Below are 23,111 nucleotides of genomic sequence, written 5' to 3'. Positions count from 1 at the left end.
TTTTTTTTTTTTTTTTTTTTTTTTTTTTTTTTTTTTTTGAATGCCGACTCCTCTAATCGGCAGGGAGATATAGCTAAATTTAACAGTAGGTAAGTATCCAAATAATAAGTTTTATTATGAAAATGTATATTTTTTCAACATTTTGAATTATTTTTGTGATGCAGTAATAAAACATCAGTAAATACTTAAATTTTAATTTATAAAATGCACGTTAGTAATTTGTATTTAAGATTTTTGGGTATTACTTTTTCTACTTGTTTTTCAGGAAGAGTTACTTAAACAGTTAGCTGATGCTGTAGTTAGTGGAATAGATGGTAAAACCAGGTTGATTAGTGGCTCATCAAGTAAAAGAGGTACTGTACTGTGGCTTGTTTATTGACAATAATGTTTCTAAATGCTAGATTTTAGGATAAAGTTGTTCATTTGATTGACTAGCAAATTTTGTGCAATAAAATTTGAATTTGTTCCGATACGTATACAAACTCTCGGTCCTTTAACAATAGGAAGGTACTTAGTGGCAGCTGAACTGGTCGTAAGCTTCGAACAAGGGGGTTCGGTAGTTAACTACTTGTCCGGCAGTTGGCGGTCAGCTCGTCTGGGAGGAGAGGAGTCACTTTGCTTTTGGCCATGCTGGTGGTTAGACGTGTTGCTCGCCTCTCTGCCCGCTTCAAGTCGTATGCTTTGTTTTCTTCACTGTGTGAAGACTTTTCTCTTTCCCTTGTACTTTGTGTGTATGTGCAAGGCTATACGTAAGTAAGTGTCTGTTTTGTATATCCAATACAGTGATTTTCGTGATTTGTTGTGGAATCCCAAGTGCCGGAGAGACCCCCTCGCCCCCCTATCAGCCGCAGATTGTGCCCTGGTGTGGAGGGCCGTAAGTGTGGGGCCTTTCTGTCATCTGTAGAGGTTGACCCTCATGCTTATTGCACTCGGTGCCGAGGGCGAGAATGCTCTCGCACCGAGCCTTGTGATGTATGTAGTGTTTGGTCAGAGGAGCGGTGGGAGCGCTATGGGGGGAGGAAGAAACCGCGTAAGCCAGCCAAGGAGTCATCGGAGGGATCTCCAGTTACTCCCTTGGTCACGGACACGTCTTCTTCCTTCTTCCCTCCATCTCAGCTCCCTCGTATGGCTCCCTCCTCTTCGGGGGGTGTCTTGCTCCTTCTCCTCTCTCGATCAGTCGAGCGTGGGGGAGGGGCCTAGGTACCCAACATACAGTTGTATTCGGGGTCGTCTGTTCGCTCAGGGTGGGAACTGTCCCCCCCCCCCCTGGGTGAGGGGACCCCCCCTACTAACCCAACTGTTTTCTTCCTCAGATCTGCTTGCCACCGGGGACGATCTTGGCCGGGCCTGGTGCTTGCTGGTGCTCCAGGGACACCGAGTGTTCAGTGGCTGCTGAGTTATCTGGTGAGAGGGGCCAGGCCAGTAACTCATGGCCCAACCACCAGGACAACCACGAAGGTGTCCACTCCTGGCTACGCTGCTCCACTGCACCTGGTGTATACCCAGCACGTTGCCATGGTAACCCCGACAGCTGCTATTCAGGCGCCGCTGCCGGAGGTGAAGACGTATGCTGTGACTCCGCCACCTGGTTTTGCCGCTCTTGCTTCAGCCCCTGACTTCTGGTGTCCCAAGAGCTCTCTCCTGGACCTGCCTCCAGTAAAGAGGATGCCGCTGGTTCCTGCCCAACCTCCTGTTCCTGAGGTTGCTGCTGCTCCACTACCAGTTCCTGCCGCTGTTGTTCCTGCCCGTGGTGTTGCTGCCCCCACCCCAGGTCCTTCCGGACAGGTGCAGTCGGGCCCTGTTGCTTCGGCAACTGCCCTGGCTCTGCCCTGGATGGAAGACCTGACGGTGGTCCTGAGGAAGCTGACAAAGAAAAAGAAGAAGAGGAGGAAGGTGCATTCGTCGTCTTCATCGTCTTCTTCGTTGTCGTCTGCCGCCGCTTCCCCTTCGACTTCTAAGGCCCCACAGCCATAGAAGAAGAAGGTAGCCTCCTCCCCCCCAAGAAGGCTCTCTCTGATACTTCTAAGGGTCCGTCCCACTCCGGTGGGACGGTTGGGACTTCCGCTGGTCCTCCTGTTCCTTCGGGAACAGGGCCCGTCTCTTCTTCTGCAAGGAAGAAGACGGGGACTGGAAGAGCACCGGCTAACACCGGTACCTCCTCACCTGGTGCCAGAGGTACTGCCTCGGCGCCAGGTACCGCCTCGGCCTCACGATTCGTGAAAGGTACCGAGTGTACGGTCACCTGCAGGTGACCGTGCAGCCAAGACCCAGGCAACCGAGTCCGCTCAGCGCCAGGATCCAGGCATGGAGCAGAAGACTGGTGGGGGTCGCCCAGGTGACTCCCACCAGGCCAGCGATCGCTCTCGTGGCAATCCGCTGGTACCCAGGGTTGACACGCGTCCAGACTGGCTGCGGCTAGGCCAGGTAGCGGTCCCCTCCGCGCGCTGAACCAGCCTTCGGTTTATTGGTCCATAGCGGCGTGGACAACGCCGTGGGAGGACAGGCCTCGCTCCAACTGCGACAGCGGACTCTGTCGGTCCCCTGACTGCCGCTCCTACTGGGACCGGGCGGAGAGGGGGACCAGCAGCAGTTCTTCTGACGCTCGGGACCGTCACCACTGTTCTCGGTCCAGCTGTTCTCCTCGAGAGAGCCACTCGACTAGGCCCGCAGCTCGATTGCCACTGCGGGTTGGCGATCGCCTGCCGTCCCCCCTGCACACCGGTTCTGCCAGTGGGTGAGAGGGGAGCGTCAGGCCTTCCTCTCCTATCCCTTCAACTTCCTTCGGCTACACCGGGAAGAGCGTGGCGATCAGGAGTGATCGCGAGGGGCGCACTCCTCGCGATCCCGCCACGACGCCCTACAAACCTGGCACGGTCCTAGGACCGACTAGATCGTACGCACAAACTGCAGGAGGAGACCATGAGGGGCATTTTGTGGTTCCTCCTGTGGAAGGAGGAGGGTCACGGGAGGAGTTTTCGCTGGACGGGCTTGATGGTCCGTCTCCGCAGGATGCAGTCACTCCCGAGATCCAGAGGTTGTTTGCTGAGGTTATTGTGCTGATTCGTTAGCACAACGACCTCGGGGAAGGATCACCACTCCCACCTTCCGAGCCTACATCGGGCGGGTTTGGAGTCAATCTGGGGACCCAAAAAGGAACCCAGGATGACGGTGGGTCTCCCCCGATCAGCTTTGGCCGACAGTGTGCTGAGCCAGGTGGATGCTCTCGTCTCCGAACAGGAGGGTTCGCTTCGGTCTGGTAGGTCATCCAAGCTCCTTCCCCCACCTCTACCGCAGCAGAGGCGCTTCTACGTGCCTTCAGAGGACCCTTTGCTGCCCAAACAGGTTAACCCGGAGCTAGCTAGGGTAACTCCGGGGGTGTGTCTGCAGCAGCTCCTTGCAGCAAGAGGCACTTGCCTTGGAATCTACCGCTATGACAGCATTCCAAGCAGTCTCCTGGATCGACCTATAGTCCCTCACAGTGTCGAAAGCTGCGGCCTCTTCGGGAAACATTACTCCTGAAGGGGACCCGGCTTTTGTGAGACTGTGCCAGTCTGGAGGTAGGGCTATCTCCTACTTGGCCCACCAGACGGCTAACCTGTGGGCCAACCTGGTTCTGAGGCGTAGGGACACTGTCCTCACCCGAGTGACCAGGGCGGCTGGGCGAGATGCGGCCTTGGGTCTTCGCAACTGACCGGTGCGGAGTTCCTCCTCTCTCTTCCCCAGAGAGATGTTGGACGCTGCGGTGGAACAACGGTGCACTGATGAAAGTGACCGTTTAGTCCACCAGGCAGTCTCGAAGGTGGCTGGGCAACCTCGAACGACTGCGGCTAAGCCCAAGAGTTTAGCTAGCACTTCCTCTGCGGCTAAGATGATCGCTTTGTTGAAGCCGAGAGGAAAGACTCTGCCTTCGACTTTGACTGTAAGGAGTGACCATAAACACCCCTCCTCCCAGTCCTTCTCTCGAGGAGGAACCGGAAGAAGTCGAAGAGAGGAAGGAAACGCTAGGGATGGCGTTCCCCTCACCTGCTGATGGAAGTTTGGGGGTGTGCCTGGCGGGCCTCAAGCTGTTTTGTACCCGGACCTGCTGGCTCTGCTTGCCGAAGCACTGAGAGAGATTCCCCCCCTGGCACAACCTCCTGTGCCAGCCACACGTAGAACGGTACCACCGGTCGGTCGAGTCCCTGTGTCTTCATGGCTGGCTGTTATCCACCATCAATTGCGAGCGAGAGGCTTTTCTCGCTGAGCAGCAACAGAGATAGGTGGGTACCTCAAACAGTCCTCTGCAGCTGTTTACCAGGGGAAGTGGGCCGTCTTCTGTGGTTGGTGTCGTGGACGGGTTCTCTCTCCTCTCAGAGCCACTATTCAGCAGGTAGCGGATTTCCTCGTTTTCCTTCGCCGAGAGAAGCTCCTCTCCGTCTCCGCAGTTAAAGGATACAGAGCGGCCCTGGCCCTAGTCCTTAAACTGCGAGGAGTGGATATCTCCTTCTCCTTTGAGATCTCCCTCCTTATGAAGAGCTATGAGAGGTCTTGCCCACCCAGGGAACTCAGGCCCACGGGGTGGGATGTGACTCTTGTCCTTAGGAGTTTGACTCGAAGTCCCTTCGAGCCACTCCGAGAGTCATCAGACAGGGATCTGACCCTCAAGATCCTCTTCCTGCTGGCCCTGATATCGGAAATGAGAGAAAGGGAACTACATGGTCTTTCCTTTGATGTCAAGCATTCCAGGGGATGGGGATCCGTGATGCTCAATTTCGTACCGAACTTTGTAGCGAAGACTCAGAATCCTCCGGTCCCTGACGACCGGTTCGAGTCTTTCACGATCCCCTCCCTGAAGGACTTCACTGATAATGATGCTGATGAGATGCTGCTTTGTCCCGTGAGGGCGCTACGGCGCTATCTGAAGAGAACTCAACACCTCAGGCCTGAGTGTTGACGCCTCTTCGTTAGCACCGGGGTGACCAAGAAAGAAGTTTCCAAAAACACACTTTATTTCTGGCTATGTGAGGTGATCAGGAGGGCGTACAACGCTGATGGTAGTGACGACACCCGTACCCTTACAGGAAGCAGATGCAGGTAAGCTACACGACTGAGCTCCATCCTATCCCTTTCAGTAGGGATAGGAGTATTTATCCACCACTCCCCAACCAAGGGGGGGACGGAGTGGAAGCCAACAAGAGACAAACCCATGACTTCATATTGGCTCTTGAAGTAGGAACTAGTTCTTACTTTTTGCTATTTATAAGATGTACGCTTGCCTCCCTCTTATAAATTTGGTCCAGAAGTCTGAGCACTGATCCTGCGGTGGACACCCCGATCAGCTGGGCAGAGGCTAGGATCCCTCCTTTTGCCCTTACGACCAGGGAGGGAACCAAGGTAGGACGAACACCAGTCTGTTCATAAGGCTCAGATTCCACCCAATAATAAGTGAGTCTTCCTATTGTTCACTCCTATTGTTAAAGGACCGAGGGTTTGTATACGTATCGGAACAAATAACAATTTGTCGAAAATTGTATTTTTCCTAACAATACAAACCTGAGGTCCTTTTCACATAGTCCCACCTCATGCCACCCATCACTCTGCGTTTCCTGGGCCTAAAGCAAAGTGACTCCTCTCCTCGCAGTCGAGCTGACCGCCAACTGCCGTAGTTAACTACTGAACCCCCTTGTTCAAAGCTTACAACCGGTTCAGCTGCCGCTAAGTACCTTCCTATTGTTCAAGGACCCCAGGTTTGTATAGTTCGGAAAAATACAATTTTTGACAAATTGTTATATATATTAGAATTATATTTTCATACAATCAACTTACCTGTCAGATATATACATAGCTAAGACTCCGTCGTCCCCGACAGAAATTCAAATTTCGCGCCACTCGCTACAGGTAGGTCAGGTGATCTACCGGCCTGCCCTGGGCGGCAGGACTGGGAACCATCCCCGTTTTCTATCATATTTTCTCTGTCGCCGCCGGTGGTAATCAACATTGTTGCTATTAACCTCCTGACTTAGATTCTTATTTCATCCTTTGATCATCGTTTATCGTCCTTTTTTGGTTGACGTATCTGGATCTGTTTTTGGCATTTGCTACTGTGGACTGTTTTTTTGGAATTGCTTTTTGGATTTTTCTCAGTATGTCTGATTCAAATGTGAGTGTGAGAATGTGTGTGAATGTAGGCTGCAGGGTGAGGATACCGAAAGCTTCGGTTGATCCTCACACTGTATGTCGTAAATGTAGGGGGTTTCAGTGTTCTGCTACTAATACTTGTCATGAATGCGAGGGATTAAATGCAGAAGAGTGGAAGACTTTAACTTCTTATTTGAAGAAGTTAGAGAGGGATAGGGTTAGACGTCTGAAAGGTTGAGTTCAATGGAAAGTATTGAGCCTTTTACTGATATAATTATTCTTAATCTAATGATTTAGATTCTCCCTGTGTCTAATTTACAAAGTGTACTTTCGAATCGGCCTCGCGGAAATCGCCGATCTGAAAGCTACTATTCGAGACATGAAGTCCAAAATGGCGGACTTAAAAGGTAAGGCTAGTGAAAGTGAGCATTACAGTGAAGTGAGTTCTCCCAGTGTTGTGGAGGGGGCGTTTGATCGTCCCTGCGACGCTCCCAGGCCTAGAACCTCTTCCAAGCTCCCATGCCCAGAGGAGAAGGAAAGTCGAAAGCCTTAAGGAGGTCGTGGGGAATCCCCAACGGTCAGACGTCCCTTCAGCAAAGCTCTGTTTCGTGGCAGGCTGCTCAAGGGCGCTTTAGAAAAAGCGTCCTTCGTGAGTGTTTCTCATCCTCTCCCTCTCCCTCACCTAAACGAGGGTGGAAGGAGTCGGATTATTTATCGAGGCCTCTGAAACGGCATTTGAAAGAAACCCGAAAATTTATTCTTCGAGCCCAGAGCGTTTCTCAGATGACGCTCCTCTTCTATTAAGAAGGCGAAGGTGGCGTCAGCGTCACCCCGACGAGGACGCAGAAGTACCCTTTCCTACTTCTCCCCCGATTGATGACGAAAGGCGTCATGCAGTGACGTGGGAGAAGCTTCAAGGAAGATTATCATGGCAGTACAAGAACAACTGGCCTCTTTGGTGGGAGTTTTAGCGCCTCGTAGGAAGGACGTTGCGCTTCCAATCAAGAAGTCTCGTCCTCTCTCCCCTGCTAAGCGAGAAGCGTCATGCAAACGTGAAGCTTCTAAACATATCACAGAAGCTTCGGGTTCGAGAGCGAGATCGGTAGCTTACGAAAGATACGTAACGCCAGAGAGACGTGAGACGTCTTTTAGACATGAAGCTTCTTTGAAAGCTGATGGTAGACGCGAAGCTCCAACCAATATTTTGGCGCCAGTTAGGACGCCTTTTGAGAGTCAGACGTTCTTTACCATGGCGCGAGGCAGTCATACCGGACGTCAGCAGCCACGTAAGCGGGAGGCGTCAGCCAGGACGCTTGGCGGACGAGAAGCGTCATCCAAGCGGGAAGCGTCTTCTATTTATGGAGGAGAAGCCTGAGCTTTTGGCGCCTTCCAGGGCTATTAAAGCGGGGAAGAGGAAGGAATATCATTCCCTTAGCCCCTCTCCCTATTAGGAGTTTGTCTCCTCCAGAGGAACGAACGTACAGAGTTTGGGAGCGGAGACTCATTTAGATCCCGAGTTAGAAGTAAACTCGGACGAAGAATATCAAGGAAGAGAAGGACTGTCGAACTATAAAGTTTTGACTGCCTTGCTTCTAGAGGAGTATGGAGACGTGGACTTTGACTCCTGCCGCCGCTCCTCCTTCTCCGCGCTCTCTGTTTTCGAGTGCTAAGAAGAAGAAGTCTTGTCTTTTCTCAGAATGAAGCCCACCATTTCAATGAAGAGGGTTCTGCAGTCCTTAGACTCTTGGATGAAGTCTAAGAAGGACTTAGTCAGAACGGTCTTCTGCATGCCTCCAGCGAGACTAGCTGGTTAAAAGAGGCATTTGGTATCAGACTGGAGAGAATATGGGTATTGCTCTTCCGTCTACGTCAGAAGCGGACTTTTCGACCTTAGTTGACGCTTCACGTCGACAAGGTCTGAACTCGGCACGTATTACGTGGGGCATTTCTGAACTGGACCATCTCCTCAAGGGACTCTTTCATGTATTGGAAGTTTTCAACTTCTTAGATTGGTCCCTTGGGTGATGTCCAAGAAAGCCCATGATTCTGAAGGAATCGAACCAGAGCCCTTTTTTGTGCATATTGTCTTGTATAGACAAAGCGTGCAGGATGGCTCGTTTGAAATCTCCCTCTTTGTTTGGAGCAGGTCTTCTAAAAAGAGGACGGTATATGGTGCCTTTTTAACCAAGGCAGTCTCCCACGCTCAGAGGGCAGCGCTGCTGTATTCGCCTTTGTCTGATTTTTTGTTCCCTTCTCAGTTGGTGAAGGACATTTCTCGATCATTAACTGAGAAGGCGACTCAGGACCTTCTGACGCAGTCAGCAAGGAAGAAGAAGCCTGCTTCTACACCTGACAAGAAAGGACCGAGTACATCGGTTCAGCCTTTGAGGTGGCCCTACCTCCAGACCTCCCGCAAGAAGGAAGGCTCCTGAGAAGAGAGGTAGGTCTGCCTTTCGTCCCTTTAAAAAGGGAAAGTGATGCTTCTCTCCTCCAAGTACCAGTAGGTGCAGGCTCTGGGATTTGTGGAGGCCTTGGACACTTATAAACGCAGACCGCGTCATCGTTGTCTGTAATAAGGAAGGGATATCGTATCCCTTTCCTGAACACTCCTCCCCTAACGTCAATACCACTGGGAACTAACAGCCAAGTACAAGGATCCTGTGCTGAGATACTCTTCGATCGATGGTGGAACAAATGTGGGACAAGAGAGCGATAGAACTAGTACTGGATCAAAACTCCCCGGGGTTTTTACAATCGCCTTTTTCTGGTTGCGAAGGCCTCGGGAGGCTGGAGACCAGTACTAGACGTCAGCTCTCTGAACAAATTTGTTCGGAAGGAGAAGTTCTCGATGGAGACTTCTGCTTCAGTCCCTTGCGTCATTGCGACAAGGAGATTGGATGGTGTCTCTAGATCTCCAGGACGCCTATTTTCACGTCCCGATCCACCCTTCATCGAAGAAGGTACCTCCGTTTCATGACGGGGGAAGGAGGATCTTTCAGTTCAGAGCCTTGTGTTTCGGCCTGTCCACAGCTCCTCAGGTCTTCACAAGCCTGATGAAGAATGTGGCGAGGTTTCTTCACCTCAAAGGAGTAAATATCTCTCTGTATCTGGACGACTGGCTCATCAGGGCCAGATCAGAGAGACAGTGCTTGGAGGACCTGACGTTAACTTTAGATCTGATCAAAGCGTTGGGATTGCTCGTGAACCTCGAGAAGTCGCAGCTGACCCCCAGACAGAACTTAGTCTATATGGGGATTCGGATGGATTCTCGGGGTTTTCGAGTATTTCCTTCGCAAGAGAGAATCGCAAAAGGTTTGCAGATAGTCTCTCTCTTCTTAAGGAAAGGAACATACGTCGGCGAGGGAATGGTTGAGCCTTCTAGGGACCCTTTCCTCGCTCGAACAGTTCTTCCCGCTAGGAAGACTTCATTTACGTCCGCTTCAATTCTTCCTCAAGAAGTCTTGGAGTTGGAAAACTGGACAACTTTCGGACGCCTTTCCCATTCCAGTGGAGATAAGACCGCACCTGGAATGGTGGTTGCCCCCTTCTGGAAGAGAACAAAGGGATCTCTCTAAGGACCCAGAACCCAGACCTAGTGTTGTACCTCCGACGCGTCGGAGGGAAAGGTTGGGGAGCAACATTAGGCTCGAAGGAGGTGTCAGGCACCTGGGAACCAGCGCAGGTGGATTGGCACATAAACTGCAAAGAGCTCTTCGCCGTGCATCTGGCTTTGAAGAGTCTAGAACCTCTGGTGTCGAACAAAGTAGTGCAAGTAAACGTGGACAACACCACCGCACTTGCCTACATTCGAAAACAGGGAGGGGACTCACTCCTCGTTTCCTTTACGAACTGACGAGAGACCTTTTGCTTTGGACGTCTCACAGGAACATCTCCCTTCTGACAAGGTTTGTTCAGGGAGTAAAGAATGTGAGGGCGGACAGACTCAGGAGGAGGAACCAGGTCCTTCATACAGAGTGGACCCTACACGAGGAGTGTGTCAAGATCTCTGGTCGCTGTGGGGGACACCTCATGTGGATCTCTTCGCCACATTCATTTCCAAAGGCTGGCAGTCTTTTGCTCGGTCGTGGAAGATCCAAGAGCTCTTATGGTAGACGCCTTCCTGCTAGATTGGTCTCGCGTAGACGTCTATGCTTTTCCTCCATTCAAAATCCTGGGACTAGTACTAAAAAAGTTTGTGGCGTCAAAGGAGACGAGGATGACATTGATAGCCCCCTTTTGGCCGGCCCAAGATTGGTTCACGGAGGTGGTAGAGTGGATCGTAGACTTTCCAAGATCCCTACCAAGAAGGATGGATCTTCTCAGACAGCCACACTTCAAGAGGTATCATCAAAAACCTCCCCGCTCTCGCTCTGACTGCCTTTCGACTATCGAAAGACTCGTCAGAGCGAGGGGGGTTTTCTCGCGAAGTTGCAAGCGCGATCGCGAGAGCACGCAGAACCTCCACTACGAAAGTATATCAGATCGAAGTGGGAGGTTTTTAGAAGGTGGTGTAGAACTAAAGAAGTTGTCTCCTCCACTACCTTCTATAGCGGAAATTGCTGATTTCCTTCTATTCCTGAGAGAGCAATCTCATCTAGCTGTATCCACAATAAAGGGATACAGAAGTATGCTCTCGGCTGTCTTCAGGAATAGAGGATTAGATCTGGCAGATAATAAAGATCTCCACGATCTCATAAGGTCCTTTGAGACTTCAAAGTCGAAGGAACCGGTCCCTCCGAACTGGAACCTAGACGTGGTTCTCAAGTTTCTTTCATCTGAAAGATTCGAACCTCCTCATCTGGCTTCGTTTCGAGACATCACCAGAAAATGCCTATTCCTATTATCTTTAGCTACGGCAAAGAGAGTTAGTGAATTACATGCTCTGCAAGATAAAGTAGGTTTCAAGGGAAGACTCAGCTATTTGCTCGTTTAAGACCCTGTTTTTAGCTAAGAATGAGATCCCTCGAATCCCTGGCCTAAGTCATTCGAAGTCAAAGGCATATCGAGTCTCGTAGGAAGAGAAGCAGAAAGATCTCTATGCCCTGTAAGAGCTCTAAAGTTCTACATTCAGAGAAAGCATCAGATGGGAGGCTCTAGACAAGGTCTTTGGTGCGCGGTAAAAGACCCCACAAGACTGATGTCCAAGAATGCTCTGGCATTCTTTGTGAGGAACGTCATTACAGACGCGCATAAGGTCTGTTCTGACGAACAGTTACAACTGTTGAAAGTTGAAGCTCATGAAGTGAGAGCAGTAGCGACGTCTCTCTCGTTTCATAAGAATATGTCGCTTAAAAACATCATAGATACGACATTTTGGAGATGCAACTCAGTATTTGCGTCTCATTACTTGGAAGACGTTCGTGTGACATATGAGAAGTGTTTTTCTCTGGGTCCTTTCGTATCGGCGGATACGATTCTGGGTACGGGAGCCGACACCAATCCTTAAAATATATACTTTTCTTCTTTTTAGATATGGTCTGGAGTCCTCTTCGAACAATGGAGGACTTGGTTTAGAGCACGGGGCGGCCGTCTATGTTGTTCAGTAAGAGAATCTTGTCATGTCTAATTAGATGAGTATAATTTTTTTTAGAAATTATGTATGTGTGCGTAGTGGTTTTTGAGTTACGGTTGTTGTGAAGAGTTCGGGGATAACTCGGAACAATCCTCAGTTCTAACATATGGTTAGGATCAGGTGGTCGGGATTGGTTGTGTGCTCCTTCATAAGGTGTATTGTCATATAAGTGGATCAGCACCCATTGACAAAGTCCTTTCAGGCTCTGCCGAGTAAGCGGATAAGACCCCATCGGCAGACCCCACAAGAACTCTTGGCCATAGATCATATATCTCGCTAAAGTTTCTTGAGGTGATGCAGACTAATGGGCAAACACCCACGAAGTCTACCACCTATCAGGTAGGAACCAAGGTTTTATTTATACCTACAACATATGTTGTTTACCTGTCTATTCCATATAGTAGCTGTCTCTTACCCTCCACCGAAGGGTGCCAATCAGCTATGTATATATCTGACAGGTAAGTTGATTGTATGAAAATGATATTGTTATGTTACAAATCAAAGTTTCATACATACTTACCTGGCAGATATATACAATTAAAGGCCCACCCAGCCTCCCCCGCAGGAGACAGGTGGAAGAGAGAAAATATGATAGAAACGGGGATGGTTCCTAGTCCTGCCGGCCCATCGCAGGCCGGTATCACCTGACCTACCTGTAGCGAGTGGCGCGAAATTTGAATTTCTGTCGGGGACGACGGAGTCTTAGCTATGTATATATCTGCCAGGTAAGTATGTATGAAACTTTATTGTAACATAACAATATCATTTTAGATCAAGTGGCACTGAACTCTCTGATAATATTCTAATAGTTTCTCACTTTTTTGTCATTGTTGAAGAATAGCAAGGCAATCTCTGTTTATCAGGGGCAGGGGTTCTGTATCTGATGGTGTGGCGATAAAAAATAATCGGCGATAATAGTGCTGATCCCCATTTATCAGCACAGATCCTCGGTTATCAGTGCTGATAACCAAGGATCATTGGTGATAAACGAGGATCAACGCATATCGGTGTTGAAAATTCAGTTATTGTCGTTGCTAGACAAACACCATAAACCAGATTGCTAATAACTGAGGCTGCCGATAACTGGAGACTGCCTTATTTGTTGTAGAATAGCTCCTACTCTGAATTACTATGCACCATTGTTATAGAATGTATGGAAAAAATAATGCAATGTGTATTTGTCCTAAAATTATCACAATGTGTATTTGTCCCCAAAAATATTTGTTTTGGAGTGAATAATATTACCTGAAGAATAATATCTGCCATACAATACCAATACTAAAGCATTTCTCTTTACAATTATAACTTTTCTGTGATGTGCTTATTTTTATACGTAATTAATAAGTTTCCTAAGTTTCTCTATTTTTTGGAAGTTTACTTTTTAGACTAATTTGTAAATTTTTTGTAGGACAGTTGAAGGAAACATTAGCAGCTTTGAAGTCACTACCCATGGAGAGGTAAGTAAAATGTTACTAATGTGAGTTAATTCAATAGTGTGCAGTATTTTCTTAGTTCATATTAGCCTTTTAAGAAGATAGCAGACAAGGTCAGGATATGTATCCAAATAAATATTAGAGGGGGTTGTTATATGTACTCCATTACCATGTGGCTAATACGCGAGGCTCAAGTTCCATTCTGCCCCAGGCCATAGTATGTCATTAAACAGAATTTATTTAGTGTATTATAAACATAATAGAAATGCATTATTTGGTCTAAATGGATGACATTGAAGGCAAACAATGAGAGCATTTACAAAAGTTAAAACAATAACGATATGCCCTGGTTGCATAGTAATTTGAGTACAGTATAGTATAGGGGCCTTCAGACTGATGCAAAGCCTGATGAATAGTGCTGACCAAAAGTACCCAAAATACAGCATGTAGTCATAGAAGTAGAGAAGTCTGTCTATGACCTGTCCTGTGTGGAAGGAAGCTGAAAAGTATAGGGCATCATGAATTCTATAATGTATCAGCAGAAAATGCATTTGCTGTATATTTATTTCAGGAAACCAAAGGTAGACTTTTTTTTTGAATTTTGAACTGAAGTGAGACTGTTTGGGCAGACTTGTATCATCTCAGAGGAAGAATGAGTATAATTGCAACCCAAAACAGGCAGCACTAATTTTACTGAGTACGTGCTTTGTAGTATCAGCCAGTGTTACCATCATTTTTGCATTTAATAGTGTCAGAATTTTTTGTGACCATTGAGCAAAGTACCTTTTTATCCGATTATATTATTATTAATAGGGGTTAGATTTTCCAGACCTCTGAGTCTCGAGTAGACTCTTCTCGGGCTGGTTATCCGATTATAAAACTTCCGTTGTGGCAATTGTAGGTACTATATAGTTATATATGCTGTTTATGGATTTATGTTTATATGGAAAGCAGTCTTCCTCTGTGGATGTTACCTTGCCAGTTGTGGAAGTGATAATGTATATTATTGTATGTGCAGGCTTACTTTCTTTAGGGCTATAATCTGGCAATGCATCAGGTCCATGATATCCCAAATAAAATCATCTCCTTCAGGATGGCTAATATACGCTAATGCATACACCCATGACCTGGCTAAATTTAAGGATGTCCAATTTTAAAGAAAAACTATAAAAAAAAACTCATCAATGGAAAGAGGAAGATATACATATTCTTGTGGTATAAGAAAAGAAATTCATAAAAAATGTGTGTACTTTCCACGGAAAGTTGAAAGTGAATATTTCCAATCCCTTGCAGGCCACTTTTTTCTAAGACAGTCATAAGAATATGGTAATTTTACAACGTTATAACTGTTCTTTCTCATTTTTTTTCTATTTTAATTTGTCAATTTAAAATTACAGCTCAGACAATATCATAAAAGATAAGAAATAAAACCATGAACATATTCTTAGCATATTTGTTGTAAAATATGTATGACACATTCTTGGCTGGGAAGTTGTGACAACATTCCCCCTTACCACCTCTAGTAAGACTGAAGGTCTGTCAGCTCGCTCTGACTCTTATACATGTTATGATCTGAAGAGTTGCCAATAGTGTTAAATGGAACTAGGAACATTTTTACTGCATAGCGCCAAATCTTGGACATATGTATGCTACCCGGACTTTGCATCAAAGCTTTATAAACATACATTTATATGTATTTCACCTGTCCACAAGTGGTTAACATCCTTATAACCACAGATTCTGATGAAGACAACATCATTGGAAGTGAACAGTCTATGGCCTCCTGAACTGGAGACTATAGAGACTGTTCTAAATAGTCTCCATACATGACAGGGTCTCCCTCACAATGTGTGAAAATAGGCTCCTTTTTTCTCATGTAGAGAACATTTTCAATATATGGATGGCATGGCAGTGGGAACACTCCTTTGGGGCTCTGTGCCATCATGAGATGACCCTTGTGGTAGACGTAGGCTTCAGCAACCACCAGAAGCTTAAGATATTATATATGATGTGTGGGTGATGTTTCTCTCTCTCTCTCTCTCTCTCTCTCTCTCTCTCTCTCTCTCTCTCTCTCTCTCTCTCTCTCTCTCTCACCTGCTTGCTCGCTATGTAGGTACCTGAAGCAAATTATTGTTTCATATATTGTATATTAGAGTAAATAGAAGTGCTTTCAAGAGGGTTTTAGACACACCCACTGTGTGAACCATACATACCTGTTTTATCAAGCATTCAAATTCAATTTGATGATCTGTAACCTTGATGCTGCCTTCAGTTACTGTTTTATTAGTGCATAGCTCAGCATCAGTGGGCATTTGTTATTGTGATGCCAGTTGATATAAAGAATCACAATATTAAAAAAGCTTACAGATTATTTACATAAACAAGGAAGAAATGTTGATAGCCTCACACCTTATTACATTTTTTATGTTGATGATTTTCAAAGTTCTGCTTTTATTTATTTTTTTTTCAGTACGAAAACTGGAAATTACGGTGTCAGTATGAAACTGCAGAAAATAAAACAGTTGAGAGCATCAGAGAAGAAAGTGAAGCGTAAGTAGTCCCTAGAATTATTAACAGATTTTCAGAAGGGGCTTCCTTTGCAAGAATTTTAATAACCACATTAACAAAAATAGCATCTGTCGCTAAATGGTCTTATGTCCCAAAGTATTGAGGGAGAGTTTGCGATATTTTGTGTAGAAGGGCTGATCATTTTCCGATTGTCTTGCTGATATTTTCTGATGAGTGCTCCAGTTTACCCACAGATTTGGTCAATTATCTTTTTATAAGAAATTTGCATTGGCCTTTTACTAAAATATGTGTTAATGAGCATAACTTTTTTCCTAATGAAGTGTTTGTTTTATTTCCAAACCACCATTTACACTTGGTGGCACTCCCATAGGGCGTAATAAAACACGAATGCATTTCACGCTACACAGTGTAGGCATTGCCAAAGGTTCTTTGCAAGTGTCCCTTCCCCTACTAACTGTACCTTCTTGTGAGCCTTTTACTTGTCTGTTCCAGTTTAGTTTCTATTACTTGCCTATCTAATGTCTTTTGCCATAGATTTTCTTTCCTCCTTGTGCTTTTGATTAATATCTTGGTGACTTTGGTATGAAATGGATTTTGAACCCAACCACACTTTGGATTTGATGCCCTCACCCCCTGGCAAACTTGCTCTGGTGCCCAAATCTTGAATGTTCTAAATTTCTATCAATCATTATACCATAAACAAAATATGTCATCAATTTATTTAATTTTTTTTCCATCTTATACTAGCAGATTGCACAGTTGTCACCAGTTTGAATTTTGATGTACTCAGTTTACTTACAATTATTGTCAAATCCTGGTTTTAACTGTGTTTTGGAAGACTATTAGGTTTAATTATTTTTAATGACAGCATATTAATATATCAATATAATTGTATGTTTCTTTTAGTATATTTAAAAATTTTTGATTTACAGAATGGTCTGAGAAGCACTTCAGTAGTAGTCAGTCCAATGAGGCTCTGAGCACACCTGTGTCACAAGAAGCTCTCCAGATTACTGTAAAGAATAGTTGTGATGTTCAAAGAAAAAAAGTTGTTGGAATTTCACAGTCACTTGATAGTACAAAATGTAATTCAGCCACTAAAAGGAAAAGGAAAAGTGCTTGTGTGTTGGTCGCTAATCCAACAGTTTCATCTATCCCTTGTCCTGGTACCACTATAATTAATCCAAGGGCTCTTTTACTTCGATATGAGGAGAAGCTTGAGAGAAGCAGAACCTCAGCTCCTGTTAGCTTGTCTACAACTCGTGGTTTTAACAAAGAGAAAGTCTGTGGAAGTGACGTTGGAGATCCGTCTTGTAAAACTTCTGAAAATAAAGAACTAAATTGTGGGAATAAAGATAGAACATGTAAAAGCAGTGAAAAGGGAGATTTTAAAGTAGATAAAAGCCAGACTTCTTCATCAAAGTGTATTAAAAGTGTTATAATTAACCCATTAGATTATTTGAAAATATATGAAAAGCAGTCTGGGAATGATAATAGGAAACTCCATGAATCAGATATGAATACAGACTTTGGAAAAAGTACTCTTGAATTAGGTAGAGCATGCAATAACAGGCATATGCAAATTGTCCACAAGCCAGTGCCATTTAGATCTCTAAATGGGTTAGAAGTAGGAATTGCTGATGTCACATCTGGGACAAGAGAACTATTTAATTCTGAAAATGTAATTCATGAGAAAAAAATGAGTGAAGTAAGGGCCAGTGACAATAAGATAATGGGATCCTGTCACAATGCACCAAGGTATGGAGGAGAACTATTGAAGAAAATAGACTCAGATAGTTTATCTGTGCCTTACGAAACAGGCCATCAGATTTCAGGTAGAGTAGAAGTGTTGTTTGAATTAAAATTTATGAATTTGGTACGATTGTGAATTCTGCACTATTATTATTTTTTAAAGCAGAATAAATGAGAGACATTATTTGATTTAATTGGTTAAACTGAATAACACTAAGAATTTATTTTATGGAGAGAGAGAAAAAGGTCACGTTCTCTATTCTTTGTAGAAAGTAGATACTAGTATATTTCTGTATTTCAGATCATGTGTGCATTATTTTATGTTGATTTTATCTTTAAATTTGTTCATATTTTCTAAGCTTGGTTGTATTCTCTGGATATTCTATTCAGTGGGAGGTTGTCAGTTAAATCAGTGACCCTTTACTGCTCTTAACTTATACAAGTAAGTCTTTTAGAATTGAACTTGCGTACCTGGGTACATAATCAAAAATGTCTGGTCATTGCTTCTGGAGTTCTGTTCTTTTCTGTCCCTTCTGCTATTTTCTTAGTCTCACTGGTTTTCTGACTCACGAGAAACCTATCCAGTGAATTTTTTTCCCCTTGCATTTTAAAATGTTAGACACTCATAGCATTGTCATTTAGCACATTTGTATTATGTTTGCTACAGGTTTATATTTAAAAAATTTTGACACATTTTAGCAAACTGAACATAGTGCATACTTTATTTTAATCTAATCCAACTTATATTGTGGATACTGATGCAGTAAAGCTGTAAAAAAGTAACTTGTTCCTACATGATATACCAACCCTCGATCCTTTACATATGGAATTGCTTTCGGCGTAGCTGGAATTACAGCTGTTAAATTCTTGAACAAGGTGGTTAGGCAGTAACTACTGGGTGGCAGGGGGGTAGGCCCGGATGTAAACACTCCACTTTGCTTTCGGCTGTCTTCCGATGAAGACGTGTTTATGAGCTCTGGCTGACTTGTCGTTGATCATTTTTCCTGGTGGGATCTTTCTGGTTTATTTTTGTTTGTTCCGACACGTAATACAAACCCTTGGTCCTTTACATAAAGAATTACTTATGGCGTAGCTGGAATTATGGCCGTTGAATCTTGAACAAGGTGGTTAGGCAGTAACTACCGTTAGGCAGGGGATGTAAACACTCCACTTTGCTTTCGGGCGTCTTCCGACAAAGACGTGTGTTTGTGAGCTCCAGCTGACTGGTTGTTGATCTTTTTTCCTGGTGGGATCCTTTTGGTTTATTTTTGTTTTTTAAATAAATGTGTATATACAGTGTTTGATATTAATACTAAACAAAGGTTTGTCCTTGTTTTTCAATTAATATACAAACCCACTCTTTGTGATAGCCTTTAACCGCCCCTTTACTTGTGTTAAGAGTTGATGGCAAAGGTATGCCAACATATTTACATTTTTCGCCCTTTAACACTGGTTCAGACCGGCATGAGGATGAGCTATGTATTTAATGTGAGGATGAGACATATATTTAATGTGAGTGATGTTGATCCTTTATCAAGACATGTGTTCATCCGGAAATTACGCTTACGCTTGGGAATTACCGAGGGAACTTCAAAGGTTTGTCCTTGTTTTGTTTTTATGGTAATTTCTCTTCTCCTTCGTCCTTTCACTTCTTATCGGAAGAAGGTAGAAGAATGGGCGTATGGTTTTGATGTTGGGGGATCTCCTCTCACTTAGGAGGGCGGTGCCCTTGGATGTGTGAGGAGTATCCTCGTTACTTTAATCATTATTTCCTTATTTTGCAGACTGACAGTGGTGAATGTGTTTACAGCAGTATTGGTTGGATAGCTCTTGGTATTGGTTATCCTAACCTTGGATTTGTACCTGTGACTCGTAGCATGTTGCGATACCAATCTTCGAGTGTGTGTACTGATCCCCTGCTGGTAGTCATATTCTTTTACCACTACTACCTTGGAGTTATGTCACTGGACGAAGCTGTCGCGGCCCCGTGATGATTATCTACTCTTGATGGTAGAAGTCTGGCAGAATTGGAGGAACCGAAGAGGAAGAGAGCTCGTTGAGAGTTGTCATCCTCCTCTTCGAGATCATCATATTTTCATGCCTCCACCCCTTCGACTTTTAATGCTTTGCTGTAGAAGAGAAGGTGGTCTCCCCCCCCTAAGAAGTCTCATCACGGGACTTCTAAGGGTCTGTCTCGCTCCAGTGAGACAGGTGGGTCTTCCGCTGGTCCTCCCTTTCTCCGGGAACGGGGCCCGTCTCTACTTCCCCAGGGAAGAAGAAGACTGGGACCATGGAAGTACCAGGTACCGCTGGTACCTCCTCTCCCTGTTCCAGAGGTTCCACCACCGGATCGGGAACCATCTCGGCCGCTCTCTTGCGAGCGTCACCGAGTATACGGTCACTTACGGGTGAACATGCAGCCAGGGTTCAGACTGCTGAGTTTGCTCACTGTTTCAGGACCCAGGCACGGAGCGAAAGTTGGTAGGAGTCGCTCGGGCGACTCTTGCCAGACCGGCAATCGCTCTCGCAGTGATCGTCCAGTACCCAGGGTTGATGTGACGTTCCCACGGGTCCATGCACGCAGACCAGTGGAGGGGGGCCATCCAGCCCCCTTTTAATTTGTTTCTTTCAGAGAGGCTTCGGCCTCAACGAGGACTTGGAAGAGTCGGAGGACAGTATCGGCTGTGTCCTGTCAGGTGCACGCTCAGCCCCACCCAGACAACGGTTGTGTTCGCGCGACTAATCAGTCTCGGTGGTGGCAGACGCTTCACCTGCCAGGTAAGAGTTTCGTACCCCTCCTCAAGGAAGCGTTCTCTCCACTTCAGCTCCCGCAGGTCCCTCCGGACAGGTGCAGTTGGGCCGTGTTACTACCAGAACTGCCCCAACTCCATCCTTGATGGAACTGGCAAAGAGGAAGTCCAGGAAGAAGAGGAAGGTGTCGTCGTATTCTTCTACTGCCTCTTCCCCTTCGAATTCCAAGGCCCCCAGCCGAGGAAGAAGAAGGTGACCTCACACACCACACACACACCCCCCCCCCCCCCATCCCAAGGAGAGACGTCTCGCATAGAGACTTCTAAGGGTCTGTCTCACTCCGGTGAGACAGGTGGGCCTTCCGCTGGTCCTCCTGTTCCTTTGACGGGGACCATAGGGGTACCTCTGCTCCTGGTTCCAGAGGTTCCACCTCCAGACAGGGAACCGTCTTTGCCGCTCAATTGCGAGCGTCACCGAGCGTATGGTCACCTACGGGTGACCGTGCAGCCAAGGTCCAGACTACTGAGTACGCTCTGTGTGTCAGGGCCCAGGCACGGAGCGGAAGGATGGTAAGAGTCGCTCAGGTGACTCGCCAGACCAGCAATCGCTCTCGCATCGATCGTCCGGTACCCATGGTTGATGTAGCGTTCCCACCAGACCGTTCACGTAGCGAGGCTGGAAAAAGGTCCTCCCCCCTGGGCACTGGGTCCAGCCTCGCCTGGACCTGGTCGAACCTCACCTGGACCTGGTCCAGCTTCACCTGGGCTTGGCCAGCCTCGCCTGGACGCCTCGAGAGGACGGTGCTCGCTCTCACCGTATTAGTGGACACTACCAGTCACCCGACCATCATTCCCACTGGGACTGGACGGCTCGCACGACTGGTAGCAGCTCCCCTGATGCACGAGACCGACGCTACCGTCCTCGGTCCAGTGCTTCTCCGGAAGGAGACCGCTGGTCCAGACCTGCAGCTCTATTGCCACTGTGGTTGGTGATCGCCTGCAGTCCTCCCAGGTAGGCAGGGGAAGAGCGCTCGTAGCAGCTCTCCTGACGCAAGAGACCAACGCTCCTTCTTGGTCCAGCGCTTCTCCGCACGAAGACCGCTGGTCCAGACATGCAACTCTATCGTCACCTGGGGTTGGTGATCGCTTGCAGTCCTCCCAGCCTACCGGTTCTGCTGGTAGGCAAGGGAGGAGTGCTCATAGCAGCTCCCCTGACGCAAGAGACCGACGCTCTGTCCTTGGTCCAGCGCTTCTCCGCAAGAAGACCATTGGTCCAGACCTGCAACTCGATCGCCACTGTGGGTTGGTGATCGCCTGCAGTCCTCTCAGCCTATTGGTTCTGCTAGTAGGCAGGGTAGGAGCGTCAGGTCTCCCTCACCTGTCCCTTCAACCTCCTCAGGCTACACCAGGAGGAACGAGGCGAACAGGAGTGACCGTGATGAATGCACTTCTTACGGTCCGGCCACGAACCTGGTTCGGTCTTGGGACCAACAGATCCTTGCTCAAGTGGTTGGAGGAGATTGTGGGGGCTGGCGAGGACAATAACGCTTCCCAGACTCTCGGAGTGACCATCACCGCTGTTCACGTGACGGTCCGACTGGACCATGCACGCTGAGACCGGGTGGGCTCCCTCTTTGATCCTCTTGAGAGGTTTCGGCCTTGACGAAGACTGGGACGCGTCGGAGGACGGTATTGGCTCTCTCCTGTCAGGTGCACGCTCAGCCCCACCCAGACGACGGTCATGGTGGCAGCAGACATTTAGCTTACTGTACGAGTTTTGTAACCCTCCTCGGGAAAACGTTTTCCCCAGACGGTAACGTTTTCCTAGACTCGGAGCGGCCATCACCGCATGGTGATGGCTGCTCGTACTCGCTCCTCCGACTGCTAGTTCCACTGGGAAGGCGAGTAAGAGCATCCAATCTTTCTCTCCCATTCCCTCTCTCCCTATGGCTGCGACGGGAATGGGAGGGATCCTGCAGAGTGTTCTCCGTAGGATTCCGCGTCAGGGACTGCGTGCCTGGAGGGACCTTCGGGTCTTACCGGATGTAGGTCCCTGACGTTGAGGAAAGATCTTGCCCTATCCTCGATTTCTACGGGAATCTGGAGGACCACCATCTGATGATCGTCTGACGAATTTTTTTGGGGGGGGTTGGTTTTGCCGAGCGCCTAGAATTCTTCAGAGTTTCTAGCACTCCACGTGTTCTGGTCTTCTACGATCTGCAAACACTTGGGCGAAACCACGGTCCAGAGTGGGCGAGATGAGAATCGCAGGTAATTGTTACTACGATAATCGGGAATCTCGCCGAATGCTCGAATTCCTGGAATTTCTAGCGTTCGAAGGAAGTACTGCTTCTGAAGGAAGAATATCTCGGGAGGCGCTCAGCCTGGATGGACCTGACGGTCCGTTGCCTCGGTAGGCGGCCAACCCTGGGATAGAGAAGAATGGGTGGGGACATCCAGTTTGGTTTGAACTAGTCGTCTTCGGTATCCTGTTCACCGTAGAAGTCTTCCTTCGGGAAAACTTCACCTTCGCTCTCTTCTTTAGAGAATGAAGGAGGTCGGCTTCCAGTCCTTATTCTTGTTCCTTGAATGGAAGAGAATTTAGGCTGGAGGTCTTCTATGTACAGGAACCTACAAATATACTACGTATATTGCCCTCGCAACATGCTTCTGTTATCAGTTGAATTGTCCGAGGTGTAGGCACATACCGTAGTTAACTCTACGGGTTGTAACCGAGACGAATTGTATCTTCTTAATTGAACTGCAACTCGGGACTGCCCTGCAACCTCCCAGTTTCGATTTTGAGAGCCCTGTGGTATTGTTACAACAATAACACCACTGCGTTTGCATTCACCGAAATCCGTTTTGGTTAAAATGCAAATGCTCGAGCATATTTTTTTTGCGCTCTATGGTTCTAGCCAAACGCATTCCTTCTTGGAATGGATTACCTGGCAACTC

At 46.9% G+C, this 23,111-nt stretch overlaps 1 protein-coding gene across 6 annotated transcripts in view; it reads left to right on the top strand.

The window, feature by feature from the left end:
- Positions 1–23,111, top strand: part of LOC135204194 (uncharacterized) — a 478,815-nt gene that overhangs the window by 229,783 nt on the left and 225,921 nt on the right. For all 6 annotated transcript variants that reach the window (XR_010312125.1, XR_010312124.1, XM_064234274.1 and 3 more), the window contains exons 5-8: positions 266–353; positions 13,098–13,146; positions 15,593–15,672; positions 16,584–17,486. Coding sequence is in view for 4 of the 6 variants with exons in the window: in XM_064234274.1 (XP_064090344.1) it covers positions 266–353; positions 13,098–13,146; positions 15,593–15,672; positions 16,584–17,486 (1,120 nt within the window). In the remaining 2 variants the exon portion in view is untranslated. The remainder of the gene's footprint in view (positions 1–265; positions 354–13,097; positions 13,147–15,592; positions 15,673–16,583; positions 17,487–23,111) is intronic.

The sequence above is a fragment of the Macrobrachium nipponense genome, chromosome 44 (assembly GCF_015104395.2).
Source record: "Macrobrachium nipponense isolate FS-2020 chromosome 44, ASM1510439v2, whole genome shotgun sequence".
Classification (NCBI taxonomy): Eukaryota; Metazoa; Arthropoda; class Malacostraca; order Decapoda; family Palaemonidae; genus Macrobrachium; species Macrobrachium nipponense.
This window is presented reverse-complemented; position numbering and strand designations above follow the sequence as displayed.